This window comes from Phascolarctos cinereus, unplaced genomic scaffold (genome assembly GCF_003287225.1).
Source record: "Phascolarctos cinereus isolate Bilbo 61053 unplaced genomic scaffold, phaCin_HiC Scaffold_2;HRSCAF=192, whole genome shotgun sequence".
Taxonomy (NCBI): domain Eukaryota; kingdom Metazoa; phylum Chordata; class Mammalia; order Diprotodontia; family Phascolarctidae; genus Phascolarctos; species Phascolarctos cinereus.
In genome coordinates this window covers 76,162,290-76,175,184 of record NW_027555625.1, presented here as the reverse complement: position 1 = coordinate 76,175,184, position 12,895 = coordinate 76,162,290, and the positions used below count along the sequence as shown (strand labels likewise).

The 12,895-nt window shown below is 39.6% G+C and overlaps 1 protein-coding gene across 1 annotated transcript; it reads left to right on the top strand.

Moving 5' to 3' along the window:
• Positions 1-11,512: 11,512 nt before the first annotated feature.
• LOC144455676 (olfactory receptor 1f45-like) lies at positions 11,513-12,133 on the top strand. Its single transcript, XM_078149135.1, has one exon. It carries the CDS (start codon positions 11,513-11,515, stop codon positions 12,131-12,133), a length of 621 nt encoding a protein of 206 aa, XP_078005261.1.
• Positions 12,134-12,895: the final 762 nt, after the last annotated feature.

The window sequence follows — 12,895 nt, the reverse complement described above, 5'->3', positions numbered from 1 at the left end:
TCTCATTTCTCTTCCCAGTTTTTCCTCTACTTCTCTTACTTGCTTCTCAAAATCCCTTTTGAGCTCTTCCAAGGCCTGGAACAGATTCATATTTTTCTTGGAGGCTTTTCATGTGGGAACTTTGACTTTGTTGTCTTCTGGTTGTATGTTTTGATCTTCTTTGTTACCGAAAAAAAATTCCATGGTCTGACACTTCTTGCAAGGTTTGCTCATGATCCCAGACAATTACTTGGGTTATAAACTCTTTATCAAGGTAGACATCTGCTTCCAATGTGGAGAATGTACTGTCCCAAGCTTTGGGGGTCTGTACAGTTGTTTTCAGAGATACTTGTAGGGACCTGTAAATTTTTGGTTCTTCCAAGCTGGTATGATAAGGGTTGAGGTGTTTGCTGTTTTCCTGGCCTGTACTCTGGTTTTTGAGTGACTGGCCACAAGCAGTCTTTTCTCTCTTGGAATTGTGGGGAGGGTTTCCTCTGAACTACTACAAGCTCTCCCTTTCCAGCACTCCTCCTCACCCCAGGACAGCCACCTAGAACTGTGACCCAGATCTAAGCACAGGCAAAGTAAGAAATTCCTGCCTCAGCACCAGCAGAGAGATCCCTGCAGTCCCCCTCTGTTCAGGCACTTGATTACCCCTCAGTGTGTGGGGAGGGAAGCTCAGAACACAGCCAATGCCCCGGGGCTGCACTCTGTGCTCTGGAGCCGGCTCTGACTTAGCTTCTTTCTCAGCACTTCCAAAACAGACTTTTCCCACTGACCTTCTAAGTTGTCTTTGGCATTTGTGGATTGAGGAGTCTGGAAACCCCCACAGCTGCCTGTGATTCATTCCTCTGAGGCCTGCTCCAGGTTTACTGCGCCCAGGCCGAACTGCGTTCCCCTTTCCTCCGTCATGATATGCCTTTCTGATCAACCATCCAGACTGTCTTGGGCTGGAAATTTATTTTACTCTGTCTTTTTGTGGGTTCTGCTGCTTTAGAATTTGTTTAGAGCCATTTTTTTACAGGTATTTGGGAGTGTTTGGGGGAGAGCTCAAGCAAGTCACTGCTTTCATGTGGCCATCTTGGCTGCACCTCTACAAGTGAATTCTACCAAACATTTAAAGAACAGTTAATTCCAATACTATACCAAGTATTTGGACAAATAGACAAAGAAGGAGTCCTACAAAATTCTTTTTATGATTCAAATATGGTGTTGATACCTAAACCAGGAAGAGCTAAAACAGAGAAAGAAAATTATAGACCAATTTCTCTAATGAATATGGATGGAAAACATTTTAAATAAAATATTAGCAAAGATATTATAGCAACTTATCATGGCGATAATACACTATGACCAGGGAAGATTTATACCAGGAATGCAGGTCTGGTTCAATACTAGGAAAAATATCAGCATAATTGACCATATCAATAACAAAATTAATAGAAATAATATGGTTATCTCAGTAGATGCAGAAAAAAGAATTTGACAAAATACAACACTTATTCCTATTAATAATACTGGAGAACATAGTGGAGTTTTCCTTAGATTGATAAGTAACATCTAACTAAAACCATCAGTAAGCATTATATGTAATGAGGATATACTAGAAGTATATCCAATAAGATCTGGGTTAAACATGAATGTCCATTATCACCTTTGTTATTCAATAATGTACTAGAAATATTAGCTTTAGCTATAAGAGAAGGAAAAAAAATTGAAGAAATTAGAATAGGCAATGAGGAAACAAAACTATCACTCTTTGCAGATAACATGATGGCACACTTAGAGAACTCTAGAGAATCAACTAAAAAACTACTTGAACTAATAAACAGCTTTAGCCAAGTTGCAAGATATAAGATAAACCCCCATAAAACATTGGTATTTCTATATATTACTAACAAAGCCCAGCAGCAAGATATAGAAAAAGAAATCCCATTTAAAGTTTTTGTAGACAATATAAAATATTTGAGAGTGTACCTGCCAAGACAAACCCAGAAACTGTGTGAACACAATTACAAAACACTTTTCACACAAATAAAATCAGATCTAAATAACTAGAAAAGTATCAATTGCTCATGGGTAGGCTGAGCTAATATAATAAAAAATGACAATTTTACGTAAATTAATTTACTTATTGTCATACCAATCAAACTACCAAGAAAATTATTTTATAGTGCTAGAAAAAACTAATAACAAAATTCTTATGGAAGAATGAAATGTCCAGAATATCAAGAGAATTAATAGAAAAAGTGCAAGGGAAGGTGCCCTAGCCATTCTAGATTTAAAACTATATTATAAAGCAGTAATCATCAAAACTATTTGATACTGGCTAAGAAATAGAATAGTGGATCATTGGAATAGGTTGGTAACACAAGACACAGTAGTCAATGACTACAAAAATCTACTGTCTGATAAACCCAAAGACTCCAGGTTTTGGGATGAGAACTGGGAAAACTGAAAAACTGTATAGCAGAAACCAAAAATAGACCAATATTTTATATCCTATACCAAGATAAGGTCAGAACGGGTACACTATTTAGACATAAAAAGTGATACCATAAGCAAATTAGGAGAGCCATGAATAGTTTACCTGTCAGTTCTGTGGAGAAGGGAAGAATTTATGACTAAAGAAGAGACAGAGAACATTATTAAAAGCAAAATGGATAATTTTGATTACATTAAATTGAAATATTTTGCACAAACAAAGCCATTGTAACCAAGATTAGAAGAGAAGCACAAAGCTGGGAAACAATTTTCACAGCCAGTATCTCTAACAAAGGCCTCATTTCCAAAATATATAGAGAATTGAATTGAATTCTTAAGGATACAAGTCACTTCCCAATGGATAATGAGTCAAAGGATATGAACAGAAAGTTTTCAGATGAAGAAACAAAAGCTATCTACAGTCATATGAAAAAATGATCTAAATCACTATTGCTTAGAGAAATGCAAATCAAAACAATTCTGAGGTACCATATCACACCTATCAGATTGGCTAACATGATAAAACTGAAAGTGATAAATGTTGGAGAAGATATGGGAAAATGGAAACACTAATGCATTGTTGGTGGAGTCGTGAACTGATCCAACTATTCTGGAGAATAATTTGAAACTTTGCCCAAAAGGCTATAAAACTGTGCATACCCTTTGACCCAGCAACAATACCACTTCTAGGTCTGTATCCTAAAGAGATCATAAAAGTCAGCTCTTTTTGTGGTGGCCAAGATTTGGAAATTGAGGGGTTGCCCATCAATTGGGGAATGGCTGAACAAATTGTGGTATATAAATGTAATGGAACACTATTGTTCCATAAGAAATGATGAGCAGGAAGACTTCAGGAAATCTAGAAATACTTACACGAACTGATGCTGAATGAAGTTAGCAGAACCTGGAAAGCATTGTACATTGTAACAGTAACATTGTTGCAATGACTAACTTTCATGGACTTAGCTCTTCTCAACAATGCAAGGATCTAAGACAACTCCAAAACACTCATAACGAAAATGCTATCCACATCCAGAGAAAGAATTTTAGTGTCTGAATGCAGATGGAATCATACTATTTGCTCTCTCTTTTTGTTGTTTTCTTTTCTTTCTTCTTTCTTGTTGTTTCTCTCATTGATTCCAATTCTTTTTTACAATATGACTAATGTGAAAAATATGCTTAATATGAATATATATAGAGAGAGCCTGTATCAGATTGGATGCCATCTTGGGGTGGGGGAGAAAGAGGGAGAAAAGGAAAACTTAAATTTAAAAAAGAATGAAAGACAACAACTGTGTATGTGTTTGTAGTTCTTTTTGTTGTGGTGAAAAACAATGTACATCTTTAAAGCAGGTCTTTCTTGCTCCATTCTCTCCTGGCTTTGATCTGTAGTTCATACCTCTGCTAGTTCTTCTGTCTTTGTCTTTCCCATGCTCAAAACCATACAAAGGTTTCCTATTGTTTATTACTAAAGTTCAAATTTTCAAGCCTGCTCTTCAAGGCTTCCACAGCTGGTACCCCTATACCTCTCCAGAAAGAATCATAACATAATAGAAATCTTAGGGCTGGCAAGAACCTTTCCTGACCCCCTTGCCACCTACAACTGACAACTTCCTCTCTTTGAACCCATTGGCATGTATACATTTTGTGTATACCTCTGTGTGTGCATTTTGTCCCTCACAATAGAATGTAACTCCCTTGAGGGCAGGGGTTTTTCATGTCTTTCCTTGTATCCTTAGCAACAAGCACAGTATCTGACATATAATAGTCTCAATAAATATTTGTTGAATTATGGAGTAAATTTTTAATAATTGGCAGTTGAATAAATGAGTGATCCAAACCTAGGTAGAATTTATTTCTGAGAATTTTGATTTCTTAAAATCCTCTAAGTTTCTATATATCTATTTTACTGCAATTATATGCAAGATAGGAGAGAAAAAATTATAAAACGATGTCTTTTTCCACAAGAGGCCTAGGAAGACAGAATCCGTGTTGGAACGACAGGTGTTGGCAATCAGAATTAGATGAACTAACACTGAAACAGGGGAGGGGAACCTGCAGCCTCCAAGTCACACGTGGCCTTCTAAGTCCTTGACTTCAGCCTTTTGACTGAGTCCAAGTCTTACAGAACACACGCTTTTATTAAGAGGATTTGTTCTGTGAAGTTTGGATTCAGTCAAAGGGCTGAGCTTAAGGACCCGAAGGGCTACATGAGTCCTTGAGGTCACAAGTTCCCCACCCCAGCACTGGACCTTTGAAAGAGAGGAAAAGGAACAGTAAGGGAAAGCAGCCATAGTGTGAGAACTGTCTTGGGTTAATGAGGGGGGACAGTATATGCTGCTGTGAAATCCTGGGTCCCAACTGAGGATATCTGGGGGTGTCTGGTGTTTTCATGTTCTTTTTAATGAGGCCTCTGGGGAGATAAGGGCATGATAATAGGAAACTGAGAGTGAGGGGAGAAAACATTAACAGACAGGCCCTTGAGGAACTATAGAGCCCCTCAATCTGCATCTGCTTCCAGAGCCACCTCCCAGTGATTGGCCCCTTAAATATTCCCATTCTGCCTTTTGGTAGGGCACTGTGGTATGAAGGTAGGGAAAGTGTCCTGTGCTTTCTTTCATTGCCCTATACTTATTCTCTCTACTTCATATCTAACCTCTAATCTTTGAAAAGCTGCAGGTTTGGGGCCAGTATTTTGAAACAGACTTCCCTATATGGATTAGAGCCAAGGTAGGAGTCTCACTCTCAATGCTTATGGAAAATCAGTAAGTGCTTTGCTAAGGTAAGTGAAGTTTAGGTGGCTGAGGCAGGACTTAGGGGAGGGGTCTGAGTGTCTGGAAGTTCTTTTCAAAAGTGGTTTAGATTTGGGCCTATTCTACAAGAGGGGAATGTTGAGGATAGGATGAGAATTGCAAGACTTCTCTTGCAATGAGATCAAATGATCCTTCCTTTGCTTGGGGTTGGAGAAGGGTTAGAAATAGTCTGTAAAGCTCAATCAGAGGGCTGAAGTAAAGTATTAGCACCAGGGACAACCCACAGGAGGAGAGAGGCCTGGGGGTCAAAATAAATGAGATTTTTCCAACTGTTGTTTTAGCTTTCCTATCCTTCATTCCAAAGGGAGATACATACTAAAGTCTGTCAGGCTGTTGAAGATATAATGTATCTTTAGGAAGAAGTGATCAGATTTCTGATCAATCCACATCTTGATTTCACATTGTTCTTACAGATAGATAGCATGTGTATTTAAGCGGCTTAATCCCTTTTGTCTCTTACCTATTCTATTAAATTTAAAAAAATATTAAGCCTCTAGGATTTCAAAGTTCAGGAAGCTACATAGGATAATAATTAGGTAAATATTTATTTTTTAGAAATTTGTTTAATCTTCAATTCATGGAACAAGACAAGCATTACCATAACAGCACAATGAAAAAGATTATTGAACACGAAACTGCCAATCTACAATGTATAAGTTGCTATTCCCTCCAAATATACAACAAAGTTATCATCTTAATTACATTTTTTCCTTTTTTCTCTTCCCTTTCCATCCTTCATCCTAGAGCTGGCTACCATTAGACACAAATAGGTATAGATAAGTGAAATTATTCTATACATAATTTTATTCATCAATTCTTTCTCTGGTTGCAGATAGTACCTTTGTTCATATAGCCTTTATTTTTAATCAGGGTATTTATAATAGTCAAGTCACTCAAAGTCATTCTTAAAACAATTACTGCTGTCGCTGTATACAATGTTTACTTGGTTCTGCTCACTTCCCTCTTCTTCTTTTCGTACAAGTCTTTCCATGCCTTTCTAAGATCACTAATCTCATCATTTCTTACAGCACAGTAGTATTCTTTCACAGCCATACACCACAACTTGTTCAGTCATTCCCTGATTGATGAAGATCTCTGCAACTTCCAATTCTTTACCACCTCAAAGAGAACTGCTATAAACATCCCATTCACATTCAAAGTTATAATTACTATTTGTGAATTTCCCTCCATCTTATTTTTACTCATCATATTCTTTCTCAGCTTGTTTTGACCCTATCCCTGTTACCTAATCTTCTCCTTCGACCTTTCCACACTTCATTCCACTCACCCCTCCAAGGGTCCCCTCATTCCCTCTCTCCATCCCCCCCAATCTCAATCCACACACTCCTCCTAATGTCTCCCTCTCTTCCCCCTCCCAAATCTCAAACTCCTCTAAAAGAACCTCCCCCACGCTGTCCCCCAGTTTTCTCAACTTTCTACACATTCAGAAGACTTCTGCACCTTCCAGACTACATTTTGTTTCTTCTTCCACCCAGATGACAGTACAAGTTTCCAATATTACCAGACCTCCACCCCTACCTGCTTCATCTGTATTATTTCTTCTTTTTATGTATCATTTTTATAATATAATTTGTTTCCTCTTACCTTTTCCTGTCCAATTTTGATTTTTAGAATCATTCCATCATGTACAACTCAGACCTAACCATTCTTTAAAATGGTCTAAGTAATGATGACAGTTTTAAGAATTCTGATTATATCTCTGTGTGTGTGTGTGTGTGTGTGTGTGTGTGTGTGTGTGTGTGTGTGTGTATAGTGGCCCCAGTAAGAGAAAAAAAAACTCCTTAGGAGTGGGGTTTGGATCCCAGGCCTGCACTAGGAAAGGACACTCTCTCCCTTATGACTACCACTGTTGCCCCTCATTCTCATGCTCCTAATGAAAGAACTCAAAGAAATGTAAGGACAGGGTCAACCATAGGTATTTATGAGAGATAATATCAAATCAGTCAGATGCAGCTTTTAACAGACTAAAAAGACATGATTAGGATTGGATGCCAGTTGAATCCCTGGGCAATAAGGCAGGGGGAGGGGAGTGAGGAATACCAGTTCTTCAGTTCCTCAGAGTCTTTTTTTTCCCTTAGCTTTTTTGCTGCAGATGCAAGCACCTACACTAATAAACATAAGCTTATACCTTAATTCTTGTTCCTCTCATCGTCACATTTCATGGCCTCCCTTGGAGGAACTACCTCTGAGGAAGGGAGCTGCCAGATGCTATCATCCTAATTCTGCTTTACATATTGAGGGAAAGCATCACTGCCTCCCTTCACTCCCCATCCAGAACTCCTGGAAGTCCCACCCACCTAAGCTTGCCGTTCTGGTCTGGGTTAAGTTTCCTCTCTTCTCTCACTGGGAAGAGATACAAGTCTCAAGGTCTTTAGAGACTTAGTCACCCTTGCCAGAGTCTAGCCTTCACCAGAAAGGCTCTTACACTCTGAAAAGAGACACACACCTAGGGCCCATACTTGAAGCCCTTTGAGCTTGACGTAACCTGTCAGCATTTTAATTCTGCTAGCATAACCTTTGCCCAACAATAATGCATCAGTAAGGTTTTAAATCAAGTGCTGTATGCACAAATAACTGTAATCTCTGATGATTCAGAGGTTCAAATTAGTTAAATTTATTATTGATAAAGGGATCAAGGAAGACTTCTTTCTGAAATTGGCCTTTGACCTGGAATTTAAATAATGTGTAGGAATTTGACAGTAATGGAATGATATTTTAGCCACGAGGACTTTTGTGAGCAAAGGTACAGTGATGGAGGAGTCCAGGTTATATTTAGGCCACTGTGAATACTTTAATTTAGGGAGAAAATGGTTTAAATCTAGAAAGGTAGGATGGAATCAGAATGTAGAAGGGCTTAAATGCTAGACAAAAGGACCTTTATTCTGTAAATAGGGAGCCATGAGAGGATTTGGAGCAGGAGAAAACAGAACCTCAGCTCAGAGGAAAACTATGTTAGCAATATGAAGGATGAATTGAAGCTCTCAAGGAGCTTACATTAACTAAGTGATTGCTTCCACTTGAATACCCACCTTATGCACCTTGTCTTCCTTTATATTCAAAGAGGACCAAAATGACATCATGATGTCGGGGTCAATGTATAGTCCAACTGTGGCTGATCAGAACAATATGTGAACACTTGGGATGGAGATGTCTCTAAATTTTAAAATAATAAAATAATAAAATGATATGGGTGATGTGTTTTGACTTGAGCACAAATTGGATTTAAATAAGGCGAATTGCATGAAGTTGTCAGCCTGAATTTCTCTTCCAGAGTCACCAGAAGCCACTGTAAAAAGAAAGAAAAAAAGTTTACGCGGTAGACATGTAAAGATGCATCACTTAAATGAAACGTAAAAATTGTGTAGGCATTCATTAAAAAAAACACCAATTATAAACTAAACTCATATCTTTGTGTAGTCAGATTGTGAAGGAAAGTGTTATCTCTATTCTGACTCATATAAGAAATATGAGTGGTTTTTTTATTTGTGCTGTCAGCAGTTAAGTATTAACAGTCCAAACATCAGTGAACTTGTTGAACAATCAAAGAACAAATGTTTATTATCTACTATGTGCCAGGAACTATGCTATGTGCTGGGGATACAACAACAGGCAATAGACAGTCCCTGCCCTCAAGGAACTTACAGCCTAATAGGGAAGACAGCATGCAGACAAATATACACAAATCAAGCTATATAGAAGATAAATAGGAAATAATTAACAGAGGGAAGGCACTAGAATTGAGAGTGGTTGGGGAAGGCTTCCAGTAAATGATGGGATTTTTAATTGGGACTTAAAAGAAGCCAGGGAGGTTAGTAGGTAAAGCAGATCAGGGAGAGCATTCCAGGCACGTGGGACAGCCAAAGAAAATGCCTGGACATCAGAGATGAAGTGTTCCTGGAACACCCAGGAGGCCAGTGTCACTGGAATGAAGAAGACATGTTGGGGAGTAAGGTGTAAGAAGACTGGAAAGGTCAGAGGGGGTAGCTTATGAAGGACCCAGAGGATTTTGTGTTTGGCCTTGAAGTTGACAGGGATCACTGGAGTAGGGGGTGATGTGTTTGGACCTGTACTTTAGGGAAATCACTTTAGTGCCTGAATGAAGGATGGACTGGGGTGGGGGAGAGAGACTTGAGACAGGTAGACCCACGAGCAGGCTATTCTAATAGTTCAGGGATCAGGTGAGGATGAGTGGCACCACAGTGTGGCAGTGTCAGAGGAGGGAAGAGGGCACATTTGAGAGGTGTCACAAAGGTGAAAGCAACAGGCTTTGACAACAGATTGGTTTGGTGGGCAGGGTACAGGAGGGTGAGAGAGAGTGAGAAATCCAGGATGATTCCTAGGTGGCAAGCTTGAGAAACTGGGAGAATAGTGTTTTCCTCTGGAGTAATGGGGCTGGTAGAAGAAGGGGAGGGTTTAGGGGGAAAGATGAGTTCCTAACTTTGTACCTAATTCTACTGGATAAAATTTGACATTATTAACGATCATGATGAGGTATTGATATCTACATAAGTATAAATTCATGGATACGTGAAAGCCGTCTATTAAGAATTTACTATATTCCAAGCTCTAGGATAAGAATAGAAGGTAGGGGTATCACACCTACCCTTAGATAGCTTATAGTCTAACGAAAGGAGATAGAACACAAAGGGGAATGGAGGTCGTGGAAGAATGTTTTGGTCTGGGGAGTCACAGGAATTGGTTGAAGTAATTGTGTATATTATTTTCCTAATTCTACTTGCTTTACTTTGCATTAATTTGTATCTTTCCTTAATTCTCTGTATTCATCATATTTTTCATTTCTTATAGCAAAGTAATATTCCTTCCATTCATAGAATATAATTTGTTTAAACTTTCTCCAATCAAGGGACAGGTAAATTATTCTCAGATGCAACTCCAGCTCTTTTCCTCTTTGAAATATAATGTTCCAAGACCTACAGCCTTTTAGAGTACAAGCTGCTTGGTCTTATGAAATCCTGACTGTATTTCCAGAGTATTTACATTGTTTCTTGTCTTTTTTCCTCTTGAAGCTTGCAATACTTATTATAGGAATTGGTTGAAGTAACTTTAATCAATCCTACAAAAGAGTAGTTAAGGTCTTAATATGATTTTGCAGGTTCAGATATTAAGTGACTTGCCCAGGGTCACATAGCTAGCAAGTGGTTGACTTAAGATTGAAACCCTAGTCTTCTGATAACAAAAAGTGTTTTTCCCATAAACTAAAGCTAATACATTTAGTTAAGTTTTATTTTTATCCAAACATGTCTCAGAGGCATTGAGGGAAGACAGGCTTTTTTCCTTTCTTGAGAGAGGGAATTTTTGCACCCCAGAGACCTGGAAGATACTCTTTCAAGTGAAGACTAGAACCCCAGAAGATCTGGGGCACAGGGCTATGAAGGAATAAAGATAATCTGCAGGAAATGAGTCTGAGTCATAGTGGCAGTGTCACTCCCTTCCTGCCTGTAGTATTTCTTTACAGGATGACTATCCTAGAGGCGGTTGGTAGATGGTGAAAGTCAGTGGATACATTGCAGAAGCAACTAGAAATTTAGAATTTAAGCAAACTTCTGGAAATGAGTTGGGTCATGGGTATCCATTCCAGGGACAGTAGGGGTGTAGGACACTGTGTTAGGCACTCTGTGAGAAATAGAGAAGTAAAGACTTTTTTTTGCTACCCTGATAACATATATTTTGCATATGACTTGATGATATCAGTGCTCTTTAGAGCTTATACACTTATTCCAATGATGCTGCCATAGCTGATAAGTCTTTGAAATCTCTTCAGGCTATGAAACATACTTTTGGAAACCTATAATGAGATTAAATATTCAGCCTTGTGGGTGGATTAGCTGTGGGACTCTCTCTCAATCCATCTCTTCATCTCCCCAATCCAGGGTCAGACTCAGCAGCAACATAACAATGGAAAATCAGACCAGCGCCTATGAGTTCCTCTTCCTGGCCTTCTCCAGTCACCAAGAACTCCTGTTCGTACTATTTTTAGTCTTATACCTGGCAGCTCTCCTGGGGAACCTGCTGATCCTTGTTGCTATTGGCTCAGACTCACGCCTTCATACACCCATGTACGTGTTCCTGGGCAACCTGTCCCTGGCAGATCTGTGCTTCACCTCCACTACAGTGCCCAGGCTCCTTTATGCCCTGCTCACTGGGGACCAGACCATCACCCATTCAGCCTGCCTGTCCCAAGTCTTCTTTTCCTGATGGCAGGTAATGTGGACAGCTATGTGTTAGCTGCCATGGCATGGGACCGATATGTAGCTATATGCAAACCACTGCATTATACTGCTGTGGTGACCCTGCCACGATGTATGGTGCTCCTGGGGGCTGTGTGGGTTGGCACGGCCCTGCATTCTCTTCTTCACACAGCACTCCTTGCTCGTCTCACCTTCTGTAACAATCGTGTTCTCCCATACTTCTTCTGTGATGTCCATCCTTTGTTACATCTTGCCTGCTCTGATACCTCCCTCAATTACCTGGTAGCTATAGTTGAGGGTGGCTCTGTAATCATAGTGCCTGCTGTTTGCATTATGGCCTCTTATGTCTTCATTGGAGCTGCTGTTTGTCAGGTTCGAGCCCCTGGGGGTTTCCGCAAGGCATTTTCCACGTGTGGATCCCATCTAATGGTTGTTGTTCTTTTCTATGGAACTGTAGTGGCTGTCTACCTGAAGCCCTCAAGCCAGGCTGAGGGCCAAAAGGAAGACCGAGATCTTGTGGCCACAGTCATGTTCTCTGTGGTGGCTCCAACACTAAACCCCTACATCTATAGTCTGCAGAACCGGGAAATCAAAGCAGCCCTGGGAAAGGTGTTCATGGGGAGTTAGGATTAGGGTCTTGGTGAGCAAATGGTCAGTGTAGGATCCATGCTGGAGCTAGCCTTCCTTTTTTCTCTCTCATCTATTCATTTCCTCAGTAGTCAGACAATAGACTTACACAGACATATGCACATACTCAGTTCAAGTATTTTTATGCAATGAAAGTGATTTTATTTCAGTCTTGGGGACAAAGGGAGAATCAGTGTTTAGGAGTATAATTGCAGGTACCCAATACAGTAACAGAATTCACCCTCTGCTGCTCCCCCCCCCCCAAGATCCTTCAGGTTTGGATCCTCTTCCTAATCTTGAATTTTATCCCCTTGTTGACTTCAGTTCTCCTCTCCCTATCTCTGCAAGAAGGTCATTTCATCTTCATATTTGCTTCAACCCCAGCCTGAAGTGACCTTGTATAGGAATGAACTGTATGACCTTTCTAAAGGCAGGAAGGATCTGTACCTGATCTGTACCTGATACAAAGATTTCTCATCAGACTAACTTGTAACCTACTAAGCATCTTCATCCTGAATCACAACTTGAGACATGTTTGATATTTATATTTTGAGAATATTTCCTAACACTTGGTGCCTTTGCAATTATCTATCCTACTTCATCTCTCAATAGCAAGTCATCAGTATACATACATACAGACTCAGCCCTGACATCTTCATGCGCATAAGCTAGTTTAGATAAACCTGGAAGAAGTAAATAGAGGGTTTCTGAGGGGTCTCAAACAAAGTAAAATTGAGTCATGATCTCTTTCATTAATCCTAT

What these genes read in the sequence shown, in the direction of transcription:
- LOC144455676 (XM_078149135.1), top strand. Translation starts at nt 11,513, where the DNA reads ATGGCAGGTAATGTGGACAGCTATGTGTTAGCTGCCATGGCATGGGAC.